Genomic DNA, 23,264 nt, shown 5'->3' on the forward strand with positions numbered 1-23,264 from the left:
TGTAGCCAGCCTCCGGCTCTCTCTGAGTCCTACCCCAGAACAACTCAGTCCATGCCTCCAGGGGCCCCTGCTGCCCCCCCCCCCCCCAGAGCCTGTGTCACCACCAGGTGGCCCTCTGCCCCTCCTCCCTGAGACAGGCCCTCACACCACAGCCTTCTTGCTGTTGGCTGGGGGGTCCCCTTCCTCTGGGGTCTCCCTCGCAGTCCCTTCTTCCCCCAGGCCCCCTCCCCACGCTGCCCCTCCCTGACCTCGTGTCCCCTCCCTACCATTGGGCAGGTACATCCACTATGTGTTTGACCTGGGCAATGGCCCGTCCTTGATGAAGGGGAACTCAGACAAGCCAGTCAATGACAACCAGTGGCACAACGTGGTGGTGTCCAGGGACCCGGGCAACGTGCACACCCTCAAGATCGACTCCCGCACGGTCACACAGCACTCCAACGGCGCCCGAAACCTCGATCTCAAAGGTGGGGCGGGGGCCTCTGCAGGAGGCCTGGCCCTGGCCCGCGCGCCCTGCCCCTAGTCCCCGGCCCTCTTGCCCTCTCTCCACCGCGTCCGGCTCGACAGCTTTCTGCCAGCGCTCCCATTGGCCCTCCCGTGTGTCCACCTCCTAACCCAGGACGTTGGTCGCAGGATGTGCCTCCTGGGTGCTCAGTGGCATTTTTCTAGAGCCAGGAGAGGTGCTCCAGGCTTTCCAGGGACCTCTCGGTCTCCACGGCTGAGAAGCCTGCGTTGGTCGAGGACTGGAGAGAGAACAGGGAGCTCAGTGCCCCTGCAGACACAGCCCTGGGTGGGGAAGGTGATGAGGCTGAGCGATGGCCGGAGCTGGGCCCCCAGTGTCCTGTAGCTGGACTCTTGTAGGACCCAGGCTTCCCTGGTGTGCTCAGGGCCCCGCGTTCCCCAGGCATCTTCAGCAACCATTGAAGAACTCGTGGCTTGTGCCCAGAGGGGTGGCTGGGCAGTGGGGGTTGGTGGTTGGTGGCTGGAGCAGGGCGGGCAAGCATCCTCAGAGCCAGCCAAGGCCTCCCCGGGAGCCACCCCCTCGTACCTGCCACACCGCCTCCCAGCTCCATAGCGCCCCCTGGTGTCAGTGTGACTGGGACGTTCAGAGCGTGGGAACGGTTCTGGGAGACCACTGACTTCACAGGGTCATGGGAATCTCTGGGCACGGCGCTGCACATCCTCTTTGCTCCCAGGAGGGGGCGACGTGTCACAGTGAATCTGAATGGACAGCACGCCCAGGGGTTACCTTGGCTGCTCTGGCGCTGCTGGGTTTGAGCAGGTGGTCAAGGCAGCAGATTGGTGTCTTGGCTGAAGCTGTGTTGCGCGCCGGCCAAGGCTTCCAGGGTGTTGGATTCCATGTGGGGGATCAGGGGGTCCCCGAAGTGAATTTCTTCCCAGAGTCCCCTAGGCTAAGTTCTAGAGAGCCAGGCTTAGGTCCTAGGAGAGAACCGGAATTCGGAGAGGCCTGGGAAGTTCTGAGAATGGGAGACTTGAGGAGGGAAGGAGCGGGGGTGGAGGGGGTGGGGCTGTGCGGCTCTGAAAGGCCCTGATTACGGCCGGAACTGGAATCAAAGCGTGTGGGGGCGAGCAGGCTCCTGCAGCTGCCCCCCCCACCCCCCAGGCATCTGGGCTGCTCTGGGAGGGGCGTAGACAGATGGCGAAGTGGAGAGGAAAGCAGGCAGAGGTGGGGGTGGGGACACCTCAGGTCTGAGCGGGCTGGGTGGGAGGGCCTGCAGGCCCGGTGCCCTGGTCCTGGGTGGGGAATGGGGATGGCAATGCCTGGGCGCTGACCCCACACCCTTTGCAGGGGAGTTGTACATTGGCGGTCTGAGCAAGAACATGTTTAGCAACCTGCCCAAGCTGGTGGCCTCCCGGGATGGCTTTCAGGGCTGCCTGGCCTCGGTGGACCTCAACGGGCGCCTCCCAGACCTCATCGCGGACGCCCTGCACCGCATCGGGCAGGTGGAGAGGGGCTGTGACGGTGAGTGGGGGTGGAAGAGCTAGGTGGGCAGAAGGCTGTCCTCAGGCCTCGTGGGAGCCCGTCCCCACGACCCGGCAGCAGGGGCACGGGCGGGTGAAGCGTCACTCGCCTCTCGGTGGCTCCCCACCCTGGCTTGCGCCCTCCATTCCTGCTGCACCCCTCCCCCCCAGCACTTAGCCCTTCCTGCCGGCCACTGCTGAGAGCAAGACCTCTCTGCCTGCCCGCCCGGAGCTTCCGCACCTCCCGGGGAGGGAGAGGGCTTGGCTGAGCCCGGGGTGTTTCTTCCTCCTGTTCCTCCCAGGCCCCAGCACCACCTGCACCGAAGACTCCTGTGCCAACCAGGGCGTCTGCCTGCAGCAGTGGGACGGCTTCACCTGCGACTGCACCATGACTTCCTATGGAGGCCCCGTCTGCAACGACCGTGAGTGCAGGGCGGGGGCTGGGCGGCCGGGGAGGGGCGGGGTCCAGGCCCACTCCCAGCCATAGGACTGGAGTTGGGGGTGTGTCTCCGAGGGCCCGGGAGCTGTGCTTGTCACTTCCTTCCCCTCCCTTGCCACGAGAGCCCCCAGGGGTGCGGCTGGCTGCCACCCCCTCTCAGAGTCCGCCGATGGCCTCCCCGTGTTCTGAGCAGGTGGGACCCGGCTCCCTTCACCCGCAGCCAGCAGTGCCAGCCTCGGGGCAGTGAACTGGCTGCTGTCCTGTGTGATCTTGGCAGTGGCCCACGCGTCATGCATGCACTTTTTTTTTTTTAAGATTTGTTTATTTGGAAGTCAGAATTATACACAGAGAGAAGGAGAGGCAGAGAGAGAGAGAGAGAGAGAGAGAGAGAGAGAGAGAGGTCATCTATCTGCTGATTCACTCCCCTATTGGCCGCAATGGTCAGAGCTGTGCCAATCCGAAGCTGGGAGACAGGAATTTCTTCCAGGTCTTCCATGTGGGTGCAGGGGCCCAAACACTTGGGCCATCTTCTACTGCTTTCCCAGGCCACAGCAGAGAGCTGGATCGGAAGTGGAGCAGCCGGGACTTGAACCGGTGCCCATATGGGATGCCGGCACTGCAGGCGACGGCTTTACCCGCTACGCCACAGCGCCGGCCCCAGCATGTCCTCTGGCACATGGAGGGGGCTCTTATTCACCTGCATCCCCCTCACTCTGGTGCCCAGAGAAGCCTTCGGTGGGAGCCACAGCAGGCCCACACGGCAGGGACAGGCTCCGGGATCCCCAGGGGGCCAGGCTGCCGACACCTGGGTTCTCTGGACGTGGGCCTGCTGTTCCCTGTTTCTCCCTGAAGAATCCCAGCTGCAGGTTGTCCCCTTGAGCCGCAAGGGCACTCCTGGGCGTCCTCGCTTGGTCTGCCCTCCCTGTCGGGGCGCATGCCTGCCAGCTTGCGTCTTGTTGGAGGCCCTCCCCAGAGAGGGCAGCTCTGCAGCAGTTTCTGCTCCCTGGTGCTTGGGGGCCAGCAGCTGGGGCAGGCGCGGGGAGAGGCGGCCTTCTGCTTGCGGGCAGGGTGGGCTTTGGCATTTCCCGGCGATAATGGCGCTGAGCAGAGGTCAGCTGCCTGGGAAAGACACACACACGCACACACGCACACGCACACACGTGCACACACACGCGCACGCGCGCACACACACTACAGCCGTGGACTTCTGGAGGTAGCTCTTAGCAGAGCTCTGGGATCAGAGCCTGGGCCAGGCTCTTGTCTCCTTCCCGCCTTGCTGGCCCTGTGTCAGCCGGGCGGGAACCAGAGCTCTTGGTGGGTGCTGCTTCCCTTTGAGAACACGCCCAGCCTGGGCCCCCCAGCCCTTCCTTGCTATTTTCAGGCATGGCTGGCTGTTGGGCACCAGCGCCCTGACCCCGGGTTTTCCTTGTGGGGTCTGCTGCCCAGTGTGCCTTCCGAGCCTCCCACGGCAGCTGGGGCCGTGGGCCGCTCAGCTTTATGCTCATCCGGTGAGGACACTGACTGGCAAGCTTGGCCGCTGACCCTTTACAAAGCCTTGATGCTGGAGAAGACAGTGGCGTGCAGACAATGAGGAAACTGGCCCCAGGCAGAGGCGGGACTTGCTCCGAGCCCTAGAGGGTGCGGCTAGAAGGACCCTGTTACTCCCTGCTCCTCACTGAGTTCCGGGGCGGGGTGGTGGCCACCATGGAGGGAATCGAGGCGCACAGCCGCCCCTCGTCACTACTCACCTGCCACACGCTGGGGCCTTCGGGGAAGGGGCACAGGAGGTGGGGAGGGGGTGTCTGGGGAGCTGCGTCACTCTTCAGCAGGGCTGAAGCAGCCCCTCTGGGCTCCAGGCAGGGAGAATGGGGGCTGGGGAGCAGGGCTGGCCTTGCCAAGTGTCACCATCCCCAAGTGCTGGTCCTCAGGCAGAGCCTGAGCCAAGCGGTGGAGCTAAAGACAAGGTAGGTGCAACCTGGGAGCCCCGCGGGCCTGGGTGAGCTGCTCCTGCTCCTCTCCTGGGACCGCGCCCCTGCCTGGCTTGTCTGGGTGTTTGGGGCTCTCTGAGGGCGGTCACCTGGGCCTCGGAGTGGCCTTCCCTGGCATAGGGTCTCCGTGTCTCCATCACTGGCCTCCATGTTCCTCTAAGCCTGTGGCGGGGGCTGTCTCTGCCTCGGAGGACGGTGGAGGCTGTGAAGTGATGGGGGAAGGGGTGGGGCCCCAGGATGGGCACTTCCTGCTGCCCTCCTGCCTTCCAGAGACTGCCTGCTGCCTGTCCGGGCGGTCAGCTCTGCACCACCGCGGCCCCATCGCCGTCTCGCAGCCTCTATTGATCTCTCCACACTTCTGTCTCTCCCTTCCTTTTCACCCTCTAGCCACCCCCCCAGCATCTCCCCCCACCCCCCTCAATCCAGTCCCCACTCACTGCTATTGATTGGCCTCCAGGCGGCTTCCCTTCCTTGCCTCTCGCTGGCAGCTCCTCCCCTCTCCCTCTGGGACCATACATTTTCTGCCTGCTCAGAGCTCTGCCAGTCTATATGCCAGGGCCCGGGGCGCAGGAACGGGAGGGAGCGGGCGGGAGGGCACGGCTCGGGGAGCCCCAGCCTCGCGTCTCTCCTTCACGAGGCCCCAGGCCTCCTCTTGGGGGTCACCTAGGCCCCCCTTGCTTCACGTTTGAAGGGCTGGGGCGTCTGGCCCTGGCGTCCAGCACCAGAGGTGGCCCCAGCTGTGGAGGGAGCTGTCCCAGGTCCTGACGGCATTTGTCTGGGCCGGCACCGGGGCTCCTCCCCCGCCCTCCCACCCCTCCCCTTTCTCACCTGACTGTCCCTTTGGCTTCCTGCCCTCCCCACCTCTCCTACCCTGCTACACCGTCTTCTGAGCTCCCTCCCTGCCACACCTCTCCTGAGGAGGTTGACTGTGGGGCAGGGGGAAGGGAGGCCCCTTGCGCTTGCTTTGGGGGCCACGACAAGTGCTTCCTAGAGGCCCCCAAAAGTTTGGGGGGCATGTCCCAACTGGGGGGCAACTTGAAGGAGACGTGGTGTCCTCAGCTGTGCATAAGTGGCCCAGGAAGGGTTTTGTCCTAAGTGGGACACTCGGTGGACAGGGGTTGTGGAGAACCCTGTGGAGGGAGACACAGGGACAGGGTGGGGCAGTGAGAGTGGGGAGGAAAGACTGGGTGGGGGCAGAGGGTAGGGAGCACCAATGAAGTGGAGACTGTGTGTGCGTGTGCGTGTGCATGTGTGTGCGTGTGCGTGCGTGTGCGAGCGTGTGTGTGTGGAGTGTCTCTGGGGGCTCTGGTGCATTGTTTGTGGGTGACCCTGTTTTAAGGGTGAACTTGGGGAGACAGGGATATCTGTGTGTGTTGGCCTTGGCCCTTCATCACCTGTGATCAAGCGTGTTTGTGTGCAACCACACGTGTGCCTCTGTGAGCATGTGATTTGGTGTGCCAATGTCTATGAGCACATGCGTGCACATATGTGTTTGAGCTGTGTGCCTCCCACAGCGGTGCCGTGTAGGCACATGGGCGTCTCCCTACACGGTCTCGGCCACATCCCAGCGCGCACGTGCGTTCCGAGGGGTGCGTGCGGAGCTGGCGGTGGCCTCATCTCTGCACGCAGGACCGGCGAGCAGTATTGGGGTTCGTCTAGGTGGGGGAGGGGAGGGGAAGAGGAGGAAGAGAGCGGCCTCCCTTGCTAGCCTCAGTCCCGTTCAATTATTCAGCAGGGCCCCTTGGGGGGGGCGGGGGGAGCTGGAGGAGAGCGCGCGCCCGAGCGCGGGGGAGGGGCGGGCGCGCGCAGAGGCGAGGCGAGCGCTGAGCGGGCCGGCCAGGTGCCGCGCGGCGGAGCTGCCCAGCGCCGCCCGCAGCTCGGGAGGCGCTCGGGTCCCTCCGCCCTGCCCCCTCCTCCTCCCGCGTTCCCCCTCCCTCGCCTCTCCTCTCCCCTCCTTCCCTCCCTCCCGGGCTCTCTGCCTCCCTCCCTCTCCCTTCCAGCCCTCCCAGCCTCTGCAGCAACACTCGGCTGCCTCCATCTCTCCGCCGGAATCTCGCAGGCTCGCGCCTTCCCTCGGCTCATCCCCGCTCCCCTCCTCTCCTCTCCCCTCCTCTCCCTTCGTCCCCCCTCACCCGGATTTGCTACCCTTCCCCCTTCCCCCGCCCCCTCCCCCGGCCGCTCCCTCCTTTCCCCGGGCCTCGGACGGGCGGCAGCGGCAGCGCGGCGCGGCCGGCCCTGGTCTCCGTCGGTCTCCCGCTCTCCGGGGAGCCGGGCTCGGTCCCTCTCCCCTCCTCCAGCCCGCACCCCCTCCCCGCCCGGCTCCGTTTTTCCGCAGGATTCCCCCGCTGCCCCCTCCCTCTCCACCCGGCACCATGCCCCCTCCCCCGGGCGCTCCCCCGGGTTTCTGACGGCCCTGCGCGCCGCTCCGACCCCGCCGGGATGCGGGGAGACCCCTAGCTCCTCGCGATGGACCCCGGCGTCCTGCACCTTGGCGTTGCCGCTCCGCGGACCCCGGATTTCCCGGCGGGATCCAGTTGATTTCGTGGGCTCCGGACCGAGGCTTGGGCTCCGGTTTTTCCTTCTCGTCACCCTTACCCCCCCTCCCGGAGCTAGGAGCCGGAGGGGGGCTTCGCGGGGCTACACGGCCCCGCGTCCCCGCCCCCGGCCATGGGGCTGTGAGGCGGCCGCCCCCGGGCCGAAATGCCCCCCGGGGGGAGCGGGCCGGGGGGGTGCCCGCGCCGCCCCCCCGCCCTGGCCGGGCCGCCGCCGCCGCTGCTGCCGCCGCCGCCGCTGCTACTGCTGCTGCTGCTGCTGCTGGGGGCGGCCGAGGGGGCGCGGGTCTCCTCCAGCCTCAGCACAACCCACCACGTCCACCACTTCCACAGCAAACACGGCACCGTGCCCATCGCCATCAACCGCATGCCCTTCCTCACCCGCGGCGGGCACGGTAAGTGGCGCCGCGACGGCTGGGCCGCGGGCCTCCGATGTGCGGGACCCCGGCCCCCGCGGGCCGCACCCGGCTGGGCGCGCCCCGCCCGGCCCCTCCGCTTGGCGGGCAGGAGCCCCCTCACCTCGTGTCTGTCTCGGGTCCCCACCGTCTCAGCCCCACCCTGGCCTCCATAACTCTACCTTCCCCTCCCCCCCACCATGTCTTCACTTTGCTTCCCTGTCTCACCTTGTGCCCACCGCCTCCTGTTCCCGCAGCCCCACCGCCTGCCTGTGTGTCCTCCCTCCTCCCATCTTTGACCCTCGCGGCCAAGCCCCTCGCTGCCCCTTAGCTGTCCCCATCTGTCTGACTTGCCTCACCCTCACCTTCCCTCGGCTGGTCTGTCACCCCCTGCAGCCCCTCCCACCGCTGTCCCATCTGTCCTCGCTACCGCCACAAGTCCCCTCTCTCCCTCTCTCGCCGCCTGCTGTCTGTCTCCCCCTGCCCTCAAACCTTCCCCTCTTGTTCCATCCCTGGCCTCTGGCCCCGCCAAGCAGTCGGCTCACACCCCTGTCCCGTGTTCTCCTGCCCTCTGTCCCCTCCTCTCCACTTCTCCCCCCACACCTGCTCATCTCAGCCACCTGCACCCCTGTACCCGCGGGGCTTCCCCTGTGCGTTCCCAGGGCCCTCACCAGCCCCGTGTCTGGGCCCTCAGAACCTTCTGCCACGGACCCCTGGCCTTCCATTTCTGACTTCTGTCGCTTCTCACTCCAGCACTCTGTCCCCTCTCTACTTTATCGCTCAGACCCCAAGACTCTCCACGTGCTGCCTCCCCGCCCTGGGCACCCCCCTTCCTTGCCCTGCCCTCCCCTTCCCTCCCGTGTCTGTCCCGCCTCACGTTGTATTGCATTCCACGTTGGCGCTTCTCACCTCTCATCTCAGGGCTCCGCGCACCTCCCATCCCAGAGGATCTGCTGCCTCCCACTTTAGCCTACCCTCCCTTCCCTGCGCCTTCACTTTCCCAGGCTGCCCCATCACTTCCACCTCTGTGCCCCTCTCGCCTCCTGTGGGATGCACCTCCTTACCCCCCCGGCCTCGCACCTCCTCCATTTTGTCTTTGGCCCTGTCCCAGCCTCCATCAGCACCCATCTCTGCACCTCCACCCACCGCATCCAGGTCCTGCACCCTCACCTTCTGTGTCTCTGAATCCTCCCCTCCCATCGGGGCACGCAGGCACCTCCCTGCTCCCATCTCACCACAGCACTGGCCTCAGGTCTCACGCTGTGGCCATGTGGCCTCCGGTTCCTGTCCGTCTGTCCCTTCCTGGCCCGCTACCCTCTGCACTTTCTGTTTCTACCTGTCCATTGCCTCTCATTTTTTTTTTTTTACTCTGCTTTTGTTCTTCCATCACCGTCTACCTCACATCCCCACCATTTCCTGCCCGTGCCCCTCTCCCCCTGCATTTCTGCCCCTCCCCGCCTCCCCATCACCACTCTGCCTCCGTCATCCTGGCTTCCCAACTCTGTGCTCCTATCACCTCCAATCTCCCAGCTCCTTTGTGGTCTACTTCCCTTTCCTCCTCGCTCTGTGTCTCCTTTTTTCCATGCCTCTACCTCCTTTCCATCCGGTCCCCCAGGAGCAGTCCCTCAAACTCTTCCCTCATTCCCTTCCTCTTTCTTCCCCCTAACACAGGTTCCCTCATCTACTCTCTACCCCACCGCCCCCCTCCCCTGCAGCGCTCCCCACGTCTGTTCTCTTCCCCACAGTCCCACCGCACTCCTGACATGGATGTGCTGACCCTTGCAGGTGCTGCCTGGCCCACTGTGCCTTCCTGCCCCCTTTCCTTGCCCCTCCGCCTCCCAGGAGGCCCTGGCTTGCTTCCCAAGGCACACAGATAGGCATGGTCCTCCTGGATAGCGAGGTGAGGTTTGGAGGGGTGGGAGAGGAGGCGGAATAGGATGGCAAAGCAGAGAGGATCTGGCCCCAGGGATCCTGAGCGAGCTGGAAGGAGGGCCAGGAGCTGGGGCACCCCAGGAAGGCCCAGTGAAGACGTGAGAGTCGGGCAAAGGGAAAGAACCCAGACCAAGGCTTTTCTGGCCGTTTCAGCGTCTCACGGATCCGGATCTTCCAGAGGGGTTTTGTCCTGGCCTCTGATGCCACAGGGGCACAGAGAGTCACCGCGCTGAGCGGGGAGGGCACGGGAACCTGTGGGAGGTGGGTGCTGAGACTGCCTCCAAGACGGCCACTCCTGTGCTGGGCGAAGGAGAAAGGGCCAGGGCTGCCCAGTGTCTCAGGCAGAACAGCGCTGGCAGGTGGCCCAAGGTGGGGCGGGAGCCAGAGAAGGGGGGAAGGAGAAAGGGCCAAGGAAAGGCAGCGTGGGGCGGAGGCCGCCTGTCACGGCTGACCCATCAGCTCTGCCCACCTTGACTGTGGGGCTGGCCAGAGGACCGGCTCCTCTTGGGACCTGTGCTTGGCTGGAGGGACAGGCCAGGCTTCCTCCCTGAGCCCCCCTTCTCCTGCACCTGCTTCTCCACTTCCTCCTTTTGAGGTCTCCTTGGCTCTCTCTGCTCCCCTCCCCCCTTCACTCCTCTCAGTTCCCCTCCACCCCTCCCCAGCCCTTCCTGTCACAGAACGTCCCTACCCACTCCCCAGATCCCACCGACACTTCTGGGCATGAAAGGGAGGAAAGCACCTCTGGGTCCCAGAAATGGATGGAGGGTGACAGTCTGATGGTCCTTGATCCCCCAGTTCTGGTATCAAAGTCCTTGAGGATCTCACAGTCCCCAGTCTTCATTTCTGGCACTCAGGAGCCAGGAAAGGAGGGTTCAACCCCGGTTGAGTTCTAAGTCAGTAGCTCCCAGGAGTTTCGGATTCATCACACCAGCCGGCAAGGAAGACGGCATTTATTTTGATCCTGGTGTTATGAGCCTGAGAACTTGGATTCTGGACTGCTTGGTTGATGGTCAAGAATGGTTTTAAAAATGGAGGGCTATGTTCTTGGGTTCTGGACCAAGAGAGAGCCGAGTGCAGGGGCGTGGGTCTGTGGCACTGTCCCCCTGCGGTGGTGGAGATCCTTGTGGAAATATCTGGCTTGCCCAGGAGCACCAACACGACGTTTTTTCTCGCCGTTCCAGGTCTTCTGCAAGGTTTCTGGTGCCATGGGGACACAGCCAGGGGGTCTCTACATGTGGCTAAAGCCCCAGTGTCGCTGCCTTTTTTTTTTTCCTGCCTTGGTTGATTTTGTTGTTTGAGTCTGGGTTAGCCAACCATGGTTCATGGTTGTTTGTTCTGAATACAGGTGTGTGGGGACTGTGTGGAAGGTTCTTGATCCCCTAGAGTGTTTTACTGGGTCAGTGAATTTCTGAGGCTGGAAGGCACTGAGAAGCTGGGTGTGGGCAGGAGGTGCCAACCCTGGGCCTGTGGCATCTTGAGGCTGGCCAGAGGCTCCCTGGTCTTGGGCTTTGGGGGTGCAGGCCTCCAGCTCACCAGCGTTGTCCTGGGGAGGTAAAGGGAGTTGGTCTACACCTCCTTTTCTGGAGTCTGTCAGCTCTAGATGGGGGACCGCATCCCAGGCTCCGGGTCGCTCAGAGGCTGGCCCCTGCCTTTCCTGCCAGGGGGAGACGGGGGATGCGCCCCGGGAGCTGGGGTTGGGGGTAGGGGTATGTGGGAGGGGCCTGGGGGAAGCCCCGCCTCCTCTGCCCAGCCCTTCCCTGGGCACCCAGGGCAGGAGCCGAGGTGCTGGGGAGAGAAACGTCTCCCCAGGGTGATCAGTGCCACCCCACCCAACAAACCGTTCATCCTTCACCTCTACCGAGAAGTCTCCCCCCCCCCCCGCCCCCGTCATAAACACCCTCGGGCCTTAATAAACTGGCTGCGGTGCCAGACCTCGGCTGGGCAATCAGTCCCTGGGGAGGCTGGGGCGGGGGTGGGCGAGGCAGGCTGCGTGGGCCTCGGGGGCGGGGACGCGTGCGCCCCGTCCCGCGCGGGGCCAGCGCTGCCCTGGCGGCGCCTGCCGCGGCCTGTCTTTGTGCGCTTACCGCCATGTTTCCGGCTGCGGCTGCGGCGTCGCCTGTCGGGGGTCCGCCTCTCCACGCTGGGTCTTTGTGTGCAGCCGGCAGCGGCGTCGCCGGCGTGTGGGTGTGGGGTCGGCTGTGCGTCACTGGGGACGTGGCTGGCGTCCTGGGGCTTGGGCGGTGGGCGCGCGCCCTGATCCCGCCCGCCTCGCAGCCCAGTGGGGGCGAGGCCCGCCTGCTCCGCCAGCGCTCCGGGCGCAGGCGGGCTCTGTCCATGGTGCTGAGCTGGCGGGGGTCGGGGTGGGAAAGCCCGGGGGAAGGGCCTCCTCCCCCCGGACCTGGGGGCTCGGATCCGGCTCCGGGTGGAGGCAGCTTCTTCCCTTCCTTGGTCTGAGGGGACGTGGGAGCCCAGTGGAGGCCTCCTGTGCTGGGGAGGCCCTGCGGCCCCGGGTGAAGAGGCTGCAGCCCGGGCGTGGGAGGGTGAGTGGAGGAGGGTCAGCGTCTCAGCTCCCCCCACCCCACCCCGATTCAGATTCAGACGTGCAGCTTGTGAGTACAGAGAGGAGAAAGGACCCTGGGTATTACGGTTGCCATGGAAACAGCCGGTTTTCTGGAGTGCTGCGGCGTTGGGAGTGGAGACTACAGGCCCTGCCCTTTCTAGACAGGTGTCCTGCCTGGGGTAGGCGTGGGGTTCGCTGTGTACCCCGCCTCCAGCCACCTCTCCATCCTAAACTTGGGGCCCATTCTGAGGGCACCCCCCTCACCGCTGTGCCTCCAAGACCCCCAGGAAGAAGGGACATTTGGGTCTGGAAGGAGCTGGGGGTCCCTTCCTGGGCACGGGCAGAGGTGAGATGTCAGTTAACCAGATACCAGATGGCTCTCTCCTGCCTGCCCTGCCCCAGGGGCTCATGTGTCACCTGGCCTCGTCTGGGGGGGAGGGCGTGGAGACATGTTCTGGTGACCTCTGAGGGGATGCATGGCTCCTGCTGGCCTCACTGGCTCTCCAGACCCAGGTCCCAGCATTCTCTGTCTCCCCAGCTCCTCCATGGGCCTGCAGATGGTGCTTCCCGCCAAGAAACTGAGAGGCCCTCGACGCCTTCGGGGGCCCAGGGGTGACCTAGGATGGAGCCCCTTTGCCCCTGATGCCCCAACCACAAGGCAGCTCTGGAGATGAGAGGCCTTGAGGCATGAGGGGACCCAGCTTCTTGTTTACTGAGAGGCTGCCATATTGGCTGAACAGCCTTGCTCCTTGGAGGCCCTGCCCCCAGGCTCCCGGACCCCATCCCAGGACTCCCACTGCTCTCCCAGCCCCAGGCCCAGACTTCCTTTCCAATCTACTCCAGGCTTTTGCTCTCGACCCCATCTGCCTCCCTCCCCACTCACCCCCATCTCCAGCTAGGTCTTTCCTTAGACCCCTCTCCCTCCAGAGTGCTTGGAGCGGAGTTGTCAGTGGCTAATTATTTAATTATTTTTTGAATCTCTTCTGTTCCATTTATGTTCTAAAGAGTGCAAGGTTGCTCTCCCTTCCCCTGTCTGCAGGCCCCAGCGTCCTGGTCCTCCAGGCTCCCAGACAGACAAGGCTCCCTTCCTGGAAACTGGGTGACCAGCCCCCACCCCCACCCCCACCCCCAGGGAGCTCAGTCAGCCGCAGGAGGGAACATGGCGACTAATGGGGTTTATTTTGGGGCTGAGATCGTTAGGGACCTCACACCCGCCCCCGGCAGCCGGATGGCGCATGGCGAGGAGGAGAGGGAGAAGGGGAGAGAGGGTGGGGTGGGGGAGGGCTCCCACTCTCCCAGCTCTCTCACCTACTCCCCTCTCTGGCTTTCTCCATCCGTATGTCTCTGCCTCCTCACCCCTCTGCCTGCTCTTCCTTTTCAGACAGGGTTCGGGACCCCTCTGCCTTGGGAGCCACACAGCCCCCTGCTGGGGGTAGAGGCAGGGAGTCTTGGGAAAACTGGGAGCGTTCCCAGGGGCTTGGGAAGGGGCTGGGGTGGGGGTGATGCTGGCGAGGTACCAGTGATGGGCCATGACTCAGAGCTGCCCACAGCCCTGCTCATCTTCCCGCCATCGCCCGGGGCTGTTTTTTTTTTTTTTTTTTGCTTTCGTGCTTGCTCAGCTCTGGCACCAAGGAAGCACACGCCTTGAATCTGCCACCTCGGGCAGCCTGGGGAAATCGCGCTGGTCAGGACCAGGCCCCCTCCTTCCCTGGCACTCCTCTTCCCTGCCTCTTCGCAGCCTCTCTCTGGGCGTGCGCTCTCTCTGTCTCTGTCACTCTCTGTTACCCTCAGTGTGGCTGTAATTAAAGCTAGGATTCTAGGTGAGGCAGCTACATCTGTCTGTGCGCGTGCGCAGCTCTCGCCCAGGTGCCCGCCTGCCAACTCTTCCCTGGGGCTGCAGGGCTGGGGGCTGCTGTGCGCATCACAGCAGGAGGCCCCACAGCTGCCGCCCGGTGTCACAGCCCAGCGGTCCCACCGGGCTGGCCCTCCTGACGCCGTTTCCCTCTCCTTTCCTTCTCTCTGCAGCTGGGACCACGTACATCTTTGGGAAGGGGGGAGCACTCATCACCTACACGTGGCCCCCCAATGACAGACCCAGCACGAGGATGGACCGCCTGGCCGTGGGCTTCAGCACCCACCAGCGAAGCGCCGTGCTGGTGCGGGTGGACAGCGCCTCCGGCCTAGGGGACTACCTGCAGCTGCACATTGTAAGGACCCGGGGCCCCGGCCTTCCCCACCCCAGAACTGCTGCGTCTCTCACTGCAAGGGGGGCCCCTCCTCAATGGGGGTCCTCACAACCTCTGTTCCCCATCCCTGGAGCTGCCTGCAAGTTCTGCCTCTGAGAGCCGACCCTCCCGGTTACTCACCAAGCTCCCAGAGCCACCCAGCTGGTGCAAACAGCACCCGCTTCTTGCTCTCCGAGACACCTGTGTCTGCAGACCCCAAACACGGTCAGGGGCCCCCTGGGGGCCTTCCAGGCTGTTCTCCTGTGGCCTTCGGAGACGGCCCCACATTTGCGGTTGTCCCAGGCTGCTGCCTGCTCACGCAGAGGCCACCTAGGGCAGCCCCTCTTCCTGGCCCCTTCCCCTGCCTTCCTGCCCCCACCCCCGCGTCTTCGCCTTGTCCCCAGATCCTGCCCCTGCCGCTGTCCTGCCCTGACCTCTGTTGTGAATGCTGCCCACCCCACCCCCCCGGCAGACTCCTTACCCGGCCTCCCCTGTGGCCTCTCTGACACGCATCCCCTCAGCCCACCCCACATCGTTTTCCTGCCTCAGGTGCCACCTGGCTCTGCCCAGGCACACACACACCCTCCGTTGACTTAGCCCCCCACCGCCTGCTCCCCTCCTGCACCCCTGTTCTTCCCAGTGCCCCCCTCTGCATCTCCCTCATGTGCACAGCTCTTTTTTTAAAAAGATTAATTAATTTATTTGAAAGTCAGAATTACACACAGAGAGAAGGAGAGAGAGAGAGAGAGAGAGGTCTTCTATCCGCTGGTTCACTCCTCAATTGGCCACAATGGCCAGAGCCATGCTGATCCAAAGCCAGGAGCCAGGAGCTTATTCCGGGTCTTCCCATATGGGTGCAAGGACCTGGGCCATCTTCCACTGCTTCCCCAGGCCATAGCAGAGAGCTGGATGGGAAGAGGAGCAGCCGGGACTCAAACAGGCCCCCATAAGGGATGCCGGCACCACAGGCGGCGGCTTTACCTGCTACGCCACAGCGCCAGCCCCGCGTCCACAGCTCTTTACCGCAGTTGTTCATCCTGCCTCGTTCTCGTCTCCAGGCCATCCCTGTTGGTTCCTGGCCTGCGCCCCACCCCCAGTCCTGCCCCACACTCTCCCCTGTGACCTCTGGCCTTGATCTGTTTCATTCCTGCTCTTGGCCTTTTGCCTGCCCTCTCCCCACGTCTCAGGTTCTCCGACCTCAGTCTCCATGTCCACATCGATGGGCCTTACAGCTGCCTCGTGTCCCTGGCTGCATCCACGTGCTGGCCCTGTCCAGGCCCCCTGACTGTGAGAGTGGGGCAGGCTGGTCAGGCTCTGGGTGCTGGAAAGACCTGTGTTGGGGGCCCTGGGCTTGGTGAAGGGCAGGGTTGGGACAGGAGAGGAAGCCAAGGCAGAGGGCTGTAGAGCTGGGAGCCAACCCTTCCCTGTCTGCTTGGGAACGTGGCTGCCGGCCCCTCCCCCCACAACCACTTGTCAGCATCCCAGGTGCCCGGGCCAGAAGGAAGGGAGGTGTCCTGTGGGCAGAGCAGCTGCTGACGGGCATGGGCCACTAGAGGCCATGCAGAAGGGGCACAGAGGCAAGATGGTAGCAGGAGAGATGCCGAGCAAGGCCTGCAAGGTCTGAGCCCGTGCGTGACTGAAACAGACAGTGTCTACAGCTGTGCCTGGCGGCCTGGGAGACGCCTGGATTTGGGTGACCGTGTAGGGCTGGGTGCAAGGTGCTTGTGCAGCCGGGCCGTGGCTGATGGAGAGCGGCTTGTGCTCTCTGAGTGGGTGGCTGTACATTTGCATGTCCCCGCGGAGCGCTGCTTGCTATGGTTTGTCACCTGTCCGTGTGACTGTGCGTCCCCGCGTCCTTGTCTGCCAGTGAGGGCCTCTGTCTCTCTCTCCTTACACTGCCTGTGAGGCCATGCGTGGCTTTGGGTTGGAGTCCCAGCTCTGCCACTTCCTGGCTGTCTCTGTGCACCTGCAGCTCTCGAGCCTCAGTTCTCTTGTGTGTGTGTGGGAGGGAGGGGGGTGGGCCCAGAAGAGGCCTGGCCTGTGGCCAGGTCCGAAGGAAGCACTTAGGGCCTGGCCTCCCGGGCTGCTGGCCTGCCTGTGGGAAGCCCGCCGTGTGAGTGTCATGGTCCTCTGTGAATGGCCACCCCCACAGTGGCTGGCCTCTGGGCTGTGACATGGGGAGAAAGGGCAGGCGGTCAGGGGGTCCCTTTACCCTGCCCTCAGTTGTTCACAGGCCTCGCCTGGTTCAGGGCTGTGCAGGTAGAAGTACCTGTTGGGTGCTGTTGGGTGGGGGTGGCGGGGAGGGGGCAAAGCCTGGCCCTAGGGTGGGGAGGCATGGGAGAGGCCAGCTCTGAGGGCAGCAGACGGGCTGGATCCTTTTAGGGGCAGTCCCCAAGTCCCCCTTCCCCTGGTGACACACCAGCTCTCACCACAGCGTCATTAGCAGCTCTCAGAGAGCGGGGAGGCGGCAGCAAAATAAGAGAAAAGCAATTTGACGTTTCTAATAAAGCGTCGCTCCACTTTGCCAAATTAATTTTGACTCCCATAATTATTTGCTGTAGGAGCGGCCGCGTTCTCCCCACCGCCGCCTAATGAGGTAATTGGGGAATTAGGAATTAATGACTTTAACAGAAGTGACAACTGACTTCACATCGGGAGCGGCTCTGGGGAGCTGCCTCTCCCCCGGAGTGCACCACTCCGAGCTTGGCTGCCACCTAGGAAACTAGGGGTCCTGCCTCCCAGCTCCCACGGCCCCCACGGCCAGCACAGCCAGCCCTCTGCTGGCCCGCCTTCCAGACCGCACGGCCCCCTTGACCGCGATCCCTGCCCCGGGCAGAGTCTCGCGGGGAAGAAACCTTCAGAGGCACCCAAGGGACTGATGCTATTCTGGGTGATATTATTACTAACAATAGTAACGAGAAGGCTCGGCTGTTCTCTCGCGTGTGTGGGGAGCAGTGACGAGCCGTCTCCCTGGGGATGTTGTCAGTCTGTGGGTGGTGGGTAGGTGGGGCTTGCTAATCCTCCTCCAGCCAAGCCTGGCCTCAGTTTCCCTGTGCACTGCACATGCGTGAAAGGCTGTGTGTGTGTGTGCGCACTTGCATGGATGTGTGCCTGCAGAGGTGTGTGTGTGGCTGTCCCAGGCGCTAGGAGGCGGACAGCTGAGCCTCACAAGTACAGAGCGATAGGGCGTGGCCTCCCAGCGTGCCTCCCAGCTGCTCAGCCTGCCCCCCCCCCCCCCCGGCAACCCCTAAGCCTTGGCCGGCAGGTGAGCCACCCCTGCCCCCACCTCCAGTGCCACCAAGCCTCTTGGCTCTGTTCCATGCAGGAGGTGGCAGCCAGTGGTTCCTCCTGACCAGGCTGGGCTGGGGCAGTCCTTCTGGAAGGCGCCAGGAGAGCAGTGTTTCTGTGATGGGCTGGGGCCCAGGGAGTGTGCAGTCCAGTTCCCTCCTCGATGAAGGGGCCCTGTGAGCTTCCTCGGGGGCTGTGAGCGGGCACCGAGCGCACGAGCAGGCAGCCCCCTCAGGCCCTGGGGTATTTTGGGGGTTTGGCCAAGTTCTGCCTCTCACTCCAGCATCGCGGGCAAAACTCTGCCTGGCCTGGACCCTGGGCAGCTTCTGCAGAGCCCCCCCGGGCTCGAGTCCTGGCGCTCACCACGGCTCTTCCCTCTCCTTGCAGACCTTGCTCCGTCTGTCCTCTTCTTGCCCCTCCCCAGCCCTCAGCCCCATCCCACACTGGGACACCCCATGCACCCCTCTCCTTAAGTCTTGTTCCTCATCTCTTCCCGTGCCGTCAACCCCAAACACACAACAGTCCAGGACCATGGCTGCAGAGGGGCCACCCCCATGTGCACAGCCCGTGAGGGTGCCCAGTGCCGGCCATGCAGGGGAGGGAAGGCTGGAGGCTCGGGCCTGGGGGGAGGCTGGCTTCTGGGGACTCCCCTGTGGGTCCTCCCTGAGGGGGCTCTGTGCCCCTCTGCCTGGTCCCCATGACCTCTGTCTGGGCTCAGTGGTCCTTGCTCAGCACAGGTGCCCCATAAACATGTGTGGATATTCCAGACAAACCAACAGGCCAGTGACAGTGGTTGGTAGAGGGGGCCCTGGGCCCAGCTCTGCACCCGCGGTGGCTGCGCCCAGCCTCTGAGCCCCCACTCTCTGGCCTGCACATGGGGGCGGGGCGAGCCCATCCACCGTGTGCGGATGAGACCTGGAAAGCCGAGGTGACGCTGTGGGACACAGGCGTCATTCCAGGAATGACTGAATGGCTGTTGCCTCCCCATGGCTGACCTGTACCCCCATCCCCAGGACCAGGGCACCGTGGGGGTGATCTTTAACGTGGGCACGGACGACATTACCATTGACGAGCCCAACGCCATCGTGAGCGACGGGAAATACCACGTGGTGCGCTTCACTCGAAGTGGCGGCAATGCCACCCTGCAGGTGGACAGCTGGCCGGTCAACGAGCGGTACCCGGCAGGTAGGTAGGCGGCGCAGGCTCTTGGACCGGGCGGGTGGACTTGGACCCGAGCGCGCCGTCTGCAGTGGGGGCGGGCTAAGTGGACAGGCTACCTGCTGTGGGGCGGGGCCACGGGGAAGGCGAGGCTTCTGGGGGCGGGGCCAGAGCGGAGGCGTGGCTCAGAACCAAGGTACTGGCGGGGCGGGCCTGGAGGAGGTGCGAGGCTGGTGGCAAGGCCAGTGAGTAGTTTGGGGTGCGAAGAGAAGAGGGAGGGGAGAGGCAGGGGAGTGAAGCGACTGAGAACGAGATGAGCTCAGAAGCGAAGGACGGGCGGAAATGGGGAGGGATTTTCAACAGGAGAGAAAACTCAGAAGTAGCATTTTGGCAAGGAGGCAGGTGCTGTTCCCAAGGACAGAACCAAGGTCTTCAAAGAGCAGTCAAGGGCCGGTGTGCAGATCGGGGAGCTCGATACGGGGAGAGAAGCAGCCGGGGACACCCAGGGAAAGAGGAAGCCCAGTGTCTCGGGGAGTGGGGAGGCGGTGAGGGGCAGGGAGAGCGGGGAGTGAGGAGACCGGCCTCGCCCTCGGGGCACCAGGCCCCGCTCCAGGCCTCCAGGACACAGCGGGGCTGCACAGCCCCGGGAACGCAAACACATCCAGCTCAGCAGAGTGACAGCTGTGGTGGCCGAGGAGCACAGGGAAGGGGCTGGGACGAGGACAGGGGGAGACAGGAGGCAGAGACAGCCCCAGAGTGAGAGGGCACCGGAGGAGGGGCCCCCAAGGCCTGTGCAGAGACGGAGGCACGGAGATTCGTGGAGATGCTGCCAATGAGAGAAGGGGGGGACGGAGCCTCGCCAGGGAGAGGAAGGGGGGAGCCGCAGACACGGGGTGCTGGGATAGCTGCTGGGCGACGCTGGAGACAGTGGGGCACAGGGAGAGAAGCGGCCCCATGCTGACCACGCTGCGTGCGGGCCGGACAGTGCACAGACCCTCCTGGGCTTACCTAGGGCAGAATAAAGAGGCCAGGGAGGCTCATGGCGCCCAGTCGTGCAGGCTTGCACCCTAGAGTTTTGGGGTAGCCCCTGGAGATAAAGAGGCCCATACAACCCCCTAGGCAGATACACACACAGGCCGACCCCAGACATCAGACGCGTGAGGAAAACAGCCCTCCAGAGAGATGCCAGCCTATAGTGGAGCCCCAGGCAGACACAGCACCCCTCCCACACAAAGCCCCCCTCCCCCGCCACTATGAGCTGACACTGACAGCCCGGGCTGTGTGGGTGTGATGGCTCTGTGGGCATCAGAGCACGTACCAGGGCTATCCTTGTAGCAGTGGTGACGTGGGCCTGTGCTGGGCAGGGCTGAGACTGGGGGGCACACGAAGGACCCCCCACATGTCAAGCCAGGGCCTGGATCTGGAGCTTCACCCCATGGAGCCCAAGCAGGCCGGAGGTGGAGGGGTCACACCTGTTCTTAGCTCAGGAGCCCGTGGCCACGGGTGGGGAAAGGCTTCTGGCTGCCCCTTGCCTGCCAGGGAGGCCTGGGGGCTGCCTGTGTGCACAGTGGGGGCCGACCCTGGGCAACACCAGTGGCCAGGTCAGCCGTGTGCGGGGGCCCAGAGACTGCTGCCGGTCTGACCCTTACGGGGTGCAGAGACCCAGCCCCTGGGCTCCAAGTCCACAGGACCTGGGTTTTGAATCCTGAATCTCCTAGCGACAAGGCGTGTGCCCTCCGATGAGTCATCTCGGAGCCTCTCTGTCCGTTTTCACCCCCTGAAAGGTGGGGGATGGTGGGGGGGAGTCCAGGGAGTTACCCACGGGAAGCAGAGGAGGCCGCTGGGCTTCTGTGCGTGGTTTCACCTGCTGGGCCTCCCTCCCTCTTCCACCCTCCTCTTCCTCTCAGGACATGCGCATTTGAATGACCCATTTTCCACTTAAACAGGAGGGTCCTGAATCTTTGGGGAGGCAGAGTCTCAGCCTTGTAGGCACCACCTGTGCACACACGGACATGCGTGCGTGTTCATGGGAGGTGCACACAGGCAGGCCCAGGTCCAGACCTCTGCACAGGTGAGCGGCGGGGTGGAGGTGGGAGGGGAAGCCCCCGGCCCCACAGGCGCACTGAACAGCATGGTAGTGGTTTGTATAGGAGGAGCAGCCAGATTCCCAAAGGAAATCGCTTTCCCTTCCACTGCTGCTCTTCGGGTTTGCCCACAGCCCACGGGGAGGGGTGGGGGGAGCACACAGGTAGGCCCAGGTACCGACAAGCCCGTTTCCACAGAGGTGCACACACACACACACACGCGCGCACGTCCTCCCTGTCTCCAGGGGCTGGAGCCTGGGGGCTGAGAGAGGCAGAGGTGGGCAGCCACATATCCCCGTGCGCAGGTGCAGAGGAGGTTGGAGAAGGGGCAGGGGCTGGCGGGGCAGGAGAGGGAGGGAGGGTTGCTGAGGCTGCAGAACTGCAGGACCCCTGGCAGGCAGCAGAGGAGGGCTGGCCGCTCAGGGCGGAGGTGAGAGGGCTGGTGGGCGGGGCTCCATCACCAGGCGCCACACTGCTGAGGTCCCGCCTTGCAGGGACAGCAGGGTTGGGTTCAGGAGCCGAATGAGGGTTAGGATGGGGTGGGGGGGCAGGAATGGAGTGAGGTGGGGGAGGAGGGGGCAGCTGGGAGTCGACCACTGAGACCAAGGGGGTTGTGATGGCTTGGGAACGTGGTTTAAATCTCACTGTTAAATGCGCGTGCCGGGCGACCCCCTCCTAAATGCCGCATAAACCCCCGCTTAACCTGCCCCTCCCACGTCTAAACCACCCTCTAAACGCAGTAGCCAGCTGGGCCGCGATGCCTGCTGCCCCCAACTTAAACCTGCTAAATGCCCCGCCCCGCCCCAGTGCCCCGTTTCGGGATGGGGGAGGACGCGGGGCCTCTACCAGTGATAAACCTGTTTAACCTTTGACCTCCATCCTCCAGCTGCCTTTTCTTTGTGTCCTTTCCTTCCTCCTTTTTCCCTCCTTTTCTTTGGGTTGCTCCGGCCCCAGGGTGGGGCAGGCTCCCGCGGCGGAGCCCAGGGAGGGCCCCCCACCCCGGGCAGAGGGACCCAGCTTTTCTGTCTCACGTCCCCCCCCTTTCCGTTGGATGTCGCTGCTTATTCTGATCTCCTGAGAAATGCATAATTACTTTTCTAACCACTTTGAACTTCACCGCCTGAGAAACCTACTGTCTTTCTAAACTTTTCCAAGGAAACTTTGATAACGAACGCCTGGCGATTGCTAGACAGAGAATCCCCTACCGGCTTGGTCGAGTAGTAGATGAGTGGCTGCTCGACAAAGGTAATTAACCAGAATTAATTAATTAATTAACTTTAAAAACACTATCTTAAAGGTGCAGAGCTCTCTTTCCCTCTCGGTGCCTTCGCCGGCACCCACCCCTGGCAGGGACCATTGTCCGATTGTCTGGCCAGGGCGCCCCTTCCCCCCAGGAGCCAACGGACTGGGAATTTCAGGGTGGTGACCTGGGGCCAGGGCGGGGTTTTGGGGTCTTTTTCTGAACCTAGAATGGGAGAAGGGCGACCACCACAAGCAGGCTAGGGGAAGCGCTCTCTGCCTGAGGGTCCCATGGAAGTTTCCTTAAAGGGCCATGGGACACTTAGGGGCAGGAGGCCCTGGGGAGCAGGGAGAGCTGATGCCGAGACCTGCAGGGGGTTGGCAAGGCCTCACTGCGGCCACCTGGGGAGGAGGGGCGGAGTGGGGGCCTGAGACCCTACAGGAAAGACCCCCGAGGAAAGCGTGCCTCTGGGACCCCGATCTCTGGGACGGGCCCGCAGTGGTCCAGAGGCCCCTTAGAAGGGCAGGCTGAGAAGAGGCTGAGGGGTTCAGGACAGGAGGTGGTCGTCCGGGAGGGATGTCTGGGCCTGCTCAGGAAGACAGAGGGGGCGCCCCTTGGGGCCCGCAGGCGGTGGGTGCGGTGCTGCTGGGTGAGAGGGAGAAGGCTTCTTGCCAACAAGGGAGTTTGGGGGCCAAGGGCAAAGTCATCCCATCCCCTTTGGAGGGGGGCGAGCTCTGTACCTCTAAGGCTAAACTCTAGGGGGGAAGTAGAACTGTTAAACCTCCACCTAACCAGCTGATAACTGTGATTTTAAATGTCCACTGGGGCCTACCCCCAATAAAACCCCTGATGTAACGTCAGCCCCCCCACACACGAGGGGGGGCCTAAACATGTTGATAACCAGGTGTGATAAATCCAAAGCAGCACACAAAGTTAAAGGGACTGTAACAGACATCGCTAAAACCTACAGCCCCAGCCACACTGGGCTGCCCTCTCCAGCGGGGTGAACTTTAACCCTTTGAGGAGTTCATGGCAGGTGGAGGCAGGGGCAGGGGCCACGGGGGACCACGTTTGTGACACCTCATGTGGCTTCCTCTCCGATACCCACCTCCCTCTCCCGGAATCAGAGAGGCCAAGGGAGCAGCCTGGGCTGAGGACGGGACACCTTGTGACCCCAGGGGTCGGGAGAGCTGGGCAGGCCCTGGTGGGGGGGGTGGGACTCGGGGTCCAGATGGGGGGGACCTCAGACTCTCCTTCCCCAGTGGCAGGTCTGCGTTCTCTAGCCGACAGAGGAGGCTTCTGGGAGTGTGGAAGGAGGACCCACTTTCTCTGTGGCCTTGGTGGGGAGGCAGGGATAGTCACCCTCGCTCAGCCCACGTCACAGGCACGTCTCCAGGATGAGAGGAAGGAGGGAGCAGGG

The 23,264-nt window shown here is 63.8% G+C and overlaps 1 protein-coding gene across 13 annotated transcripts in view; it reads left to right on the forward strand.

Moving 5' to 3' along the window:
* Positions 1-23,264, forward strand: part of NRXN2 (neurexin 2) — a 100,856-nt gene that overhangs the window by 61,437 nt on the left and 16,155 nt on the right. For 5 of the 13 annotated variants that reach the window (XM_062197779.1, XM_062197781.1, XM_062197783.1 and 2 more), the window contains 6 exons: positions 277-467; positions 1,811-1,984; positions 2,286-2,405; positions 13,875-14,056; positions 18,376-18,547; positions 21,760-21,849. In XM_062197779.1, coding sequence (XP_062053763.1) covers positions 277-467; positions 1,811-1,984; positions 2,286-2,405; positions 13,875-14,056; positions 18,376-18,547; positions 21,760-21,849 — 929 coding nt within the window. Of the gene's footprint in view, positions 1-276; positions 468-1,810; positions 1,985-2,285; positions 2,406-7,110; positions 7,358-13,874; positions 14,057-18,375; positions 18,548-21,759; positions 21,850-23,264 lie in introns of those variants that run through there. The other 8 variants (XM_062197786.1, XM_062197780.1, XM_062197789.1 and 5 more) reach the window with 5 other exon arrangements.

The sequence above is a fragment of the Lepus europaeus genome, chromosome 7, assembly GCF_033115175.1.
Source record: "Lepus europaeus isolate LE1 chromosome 7, mLepTim1.pri, whole genome shotgun sequence".
Lineage (NCBI taxonomy): Eukaryota > Metazoa > Chordata > Mammalia > Lagomorpha > Leporidae > Lepus > Lepus europaeus.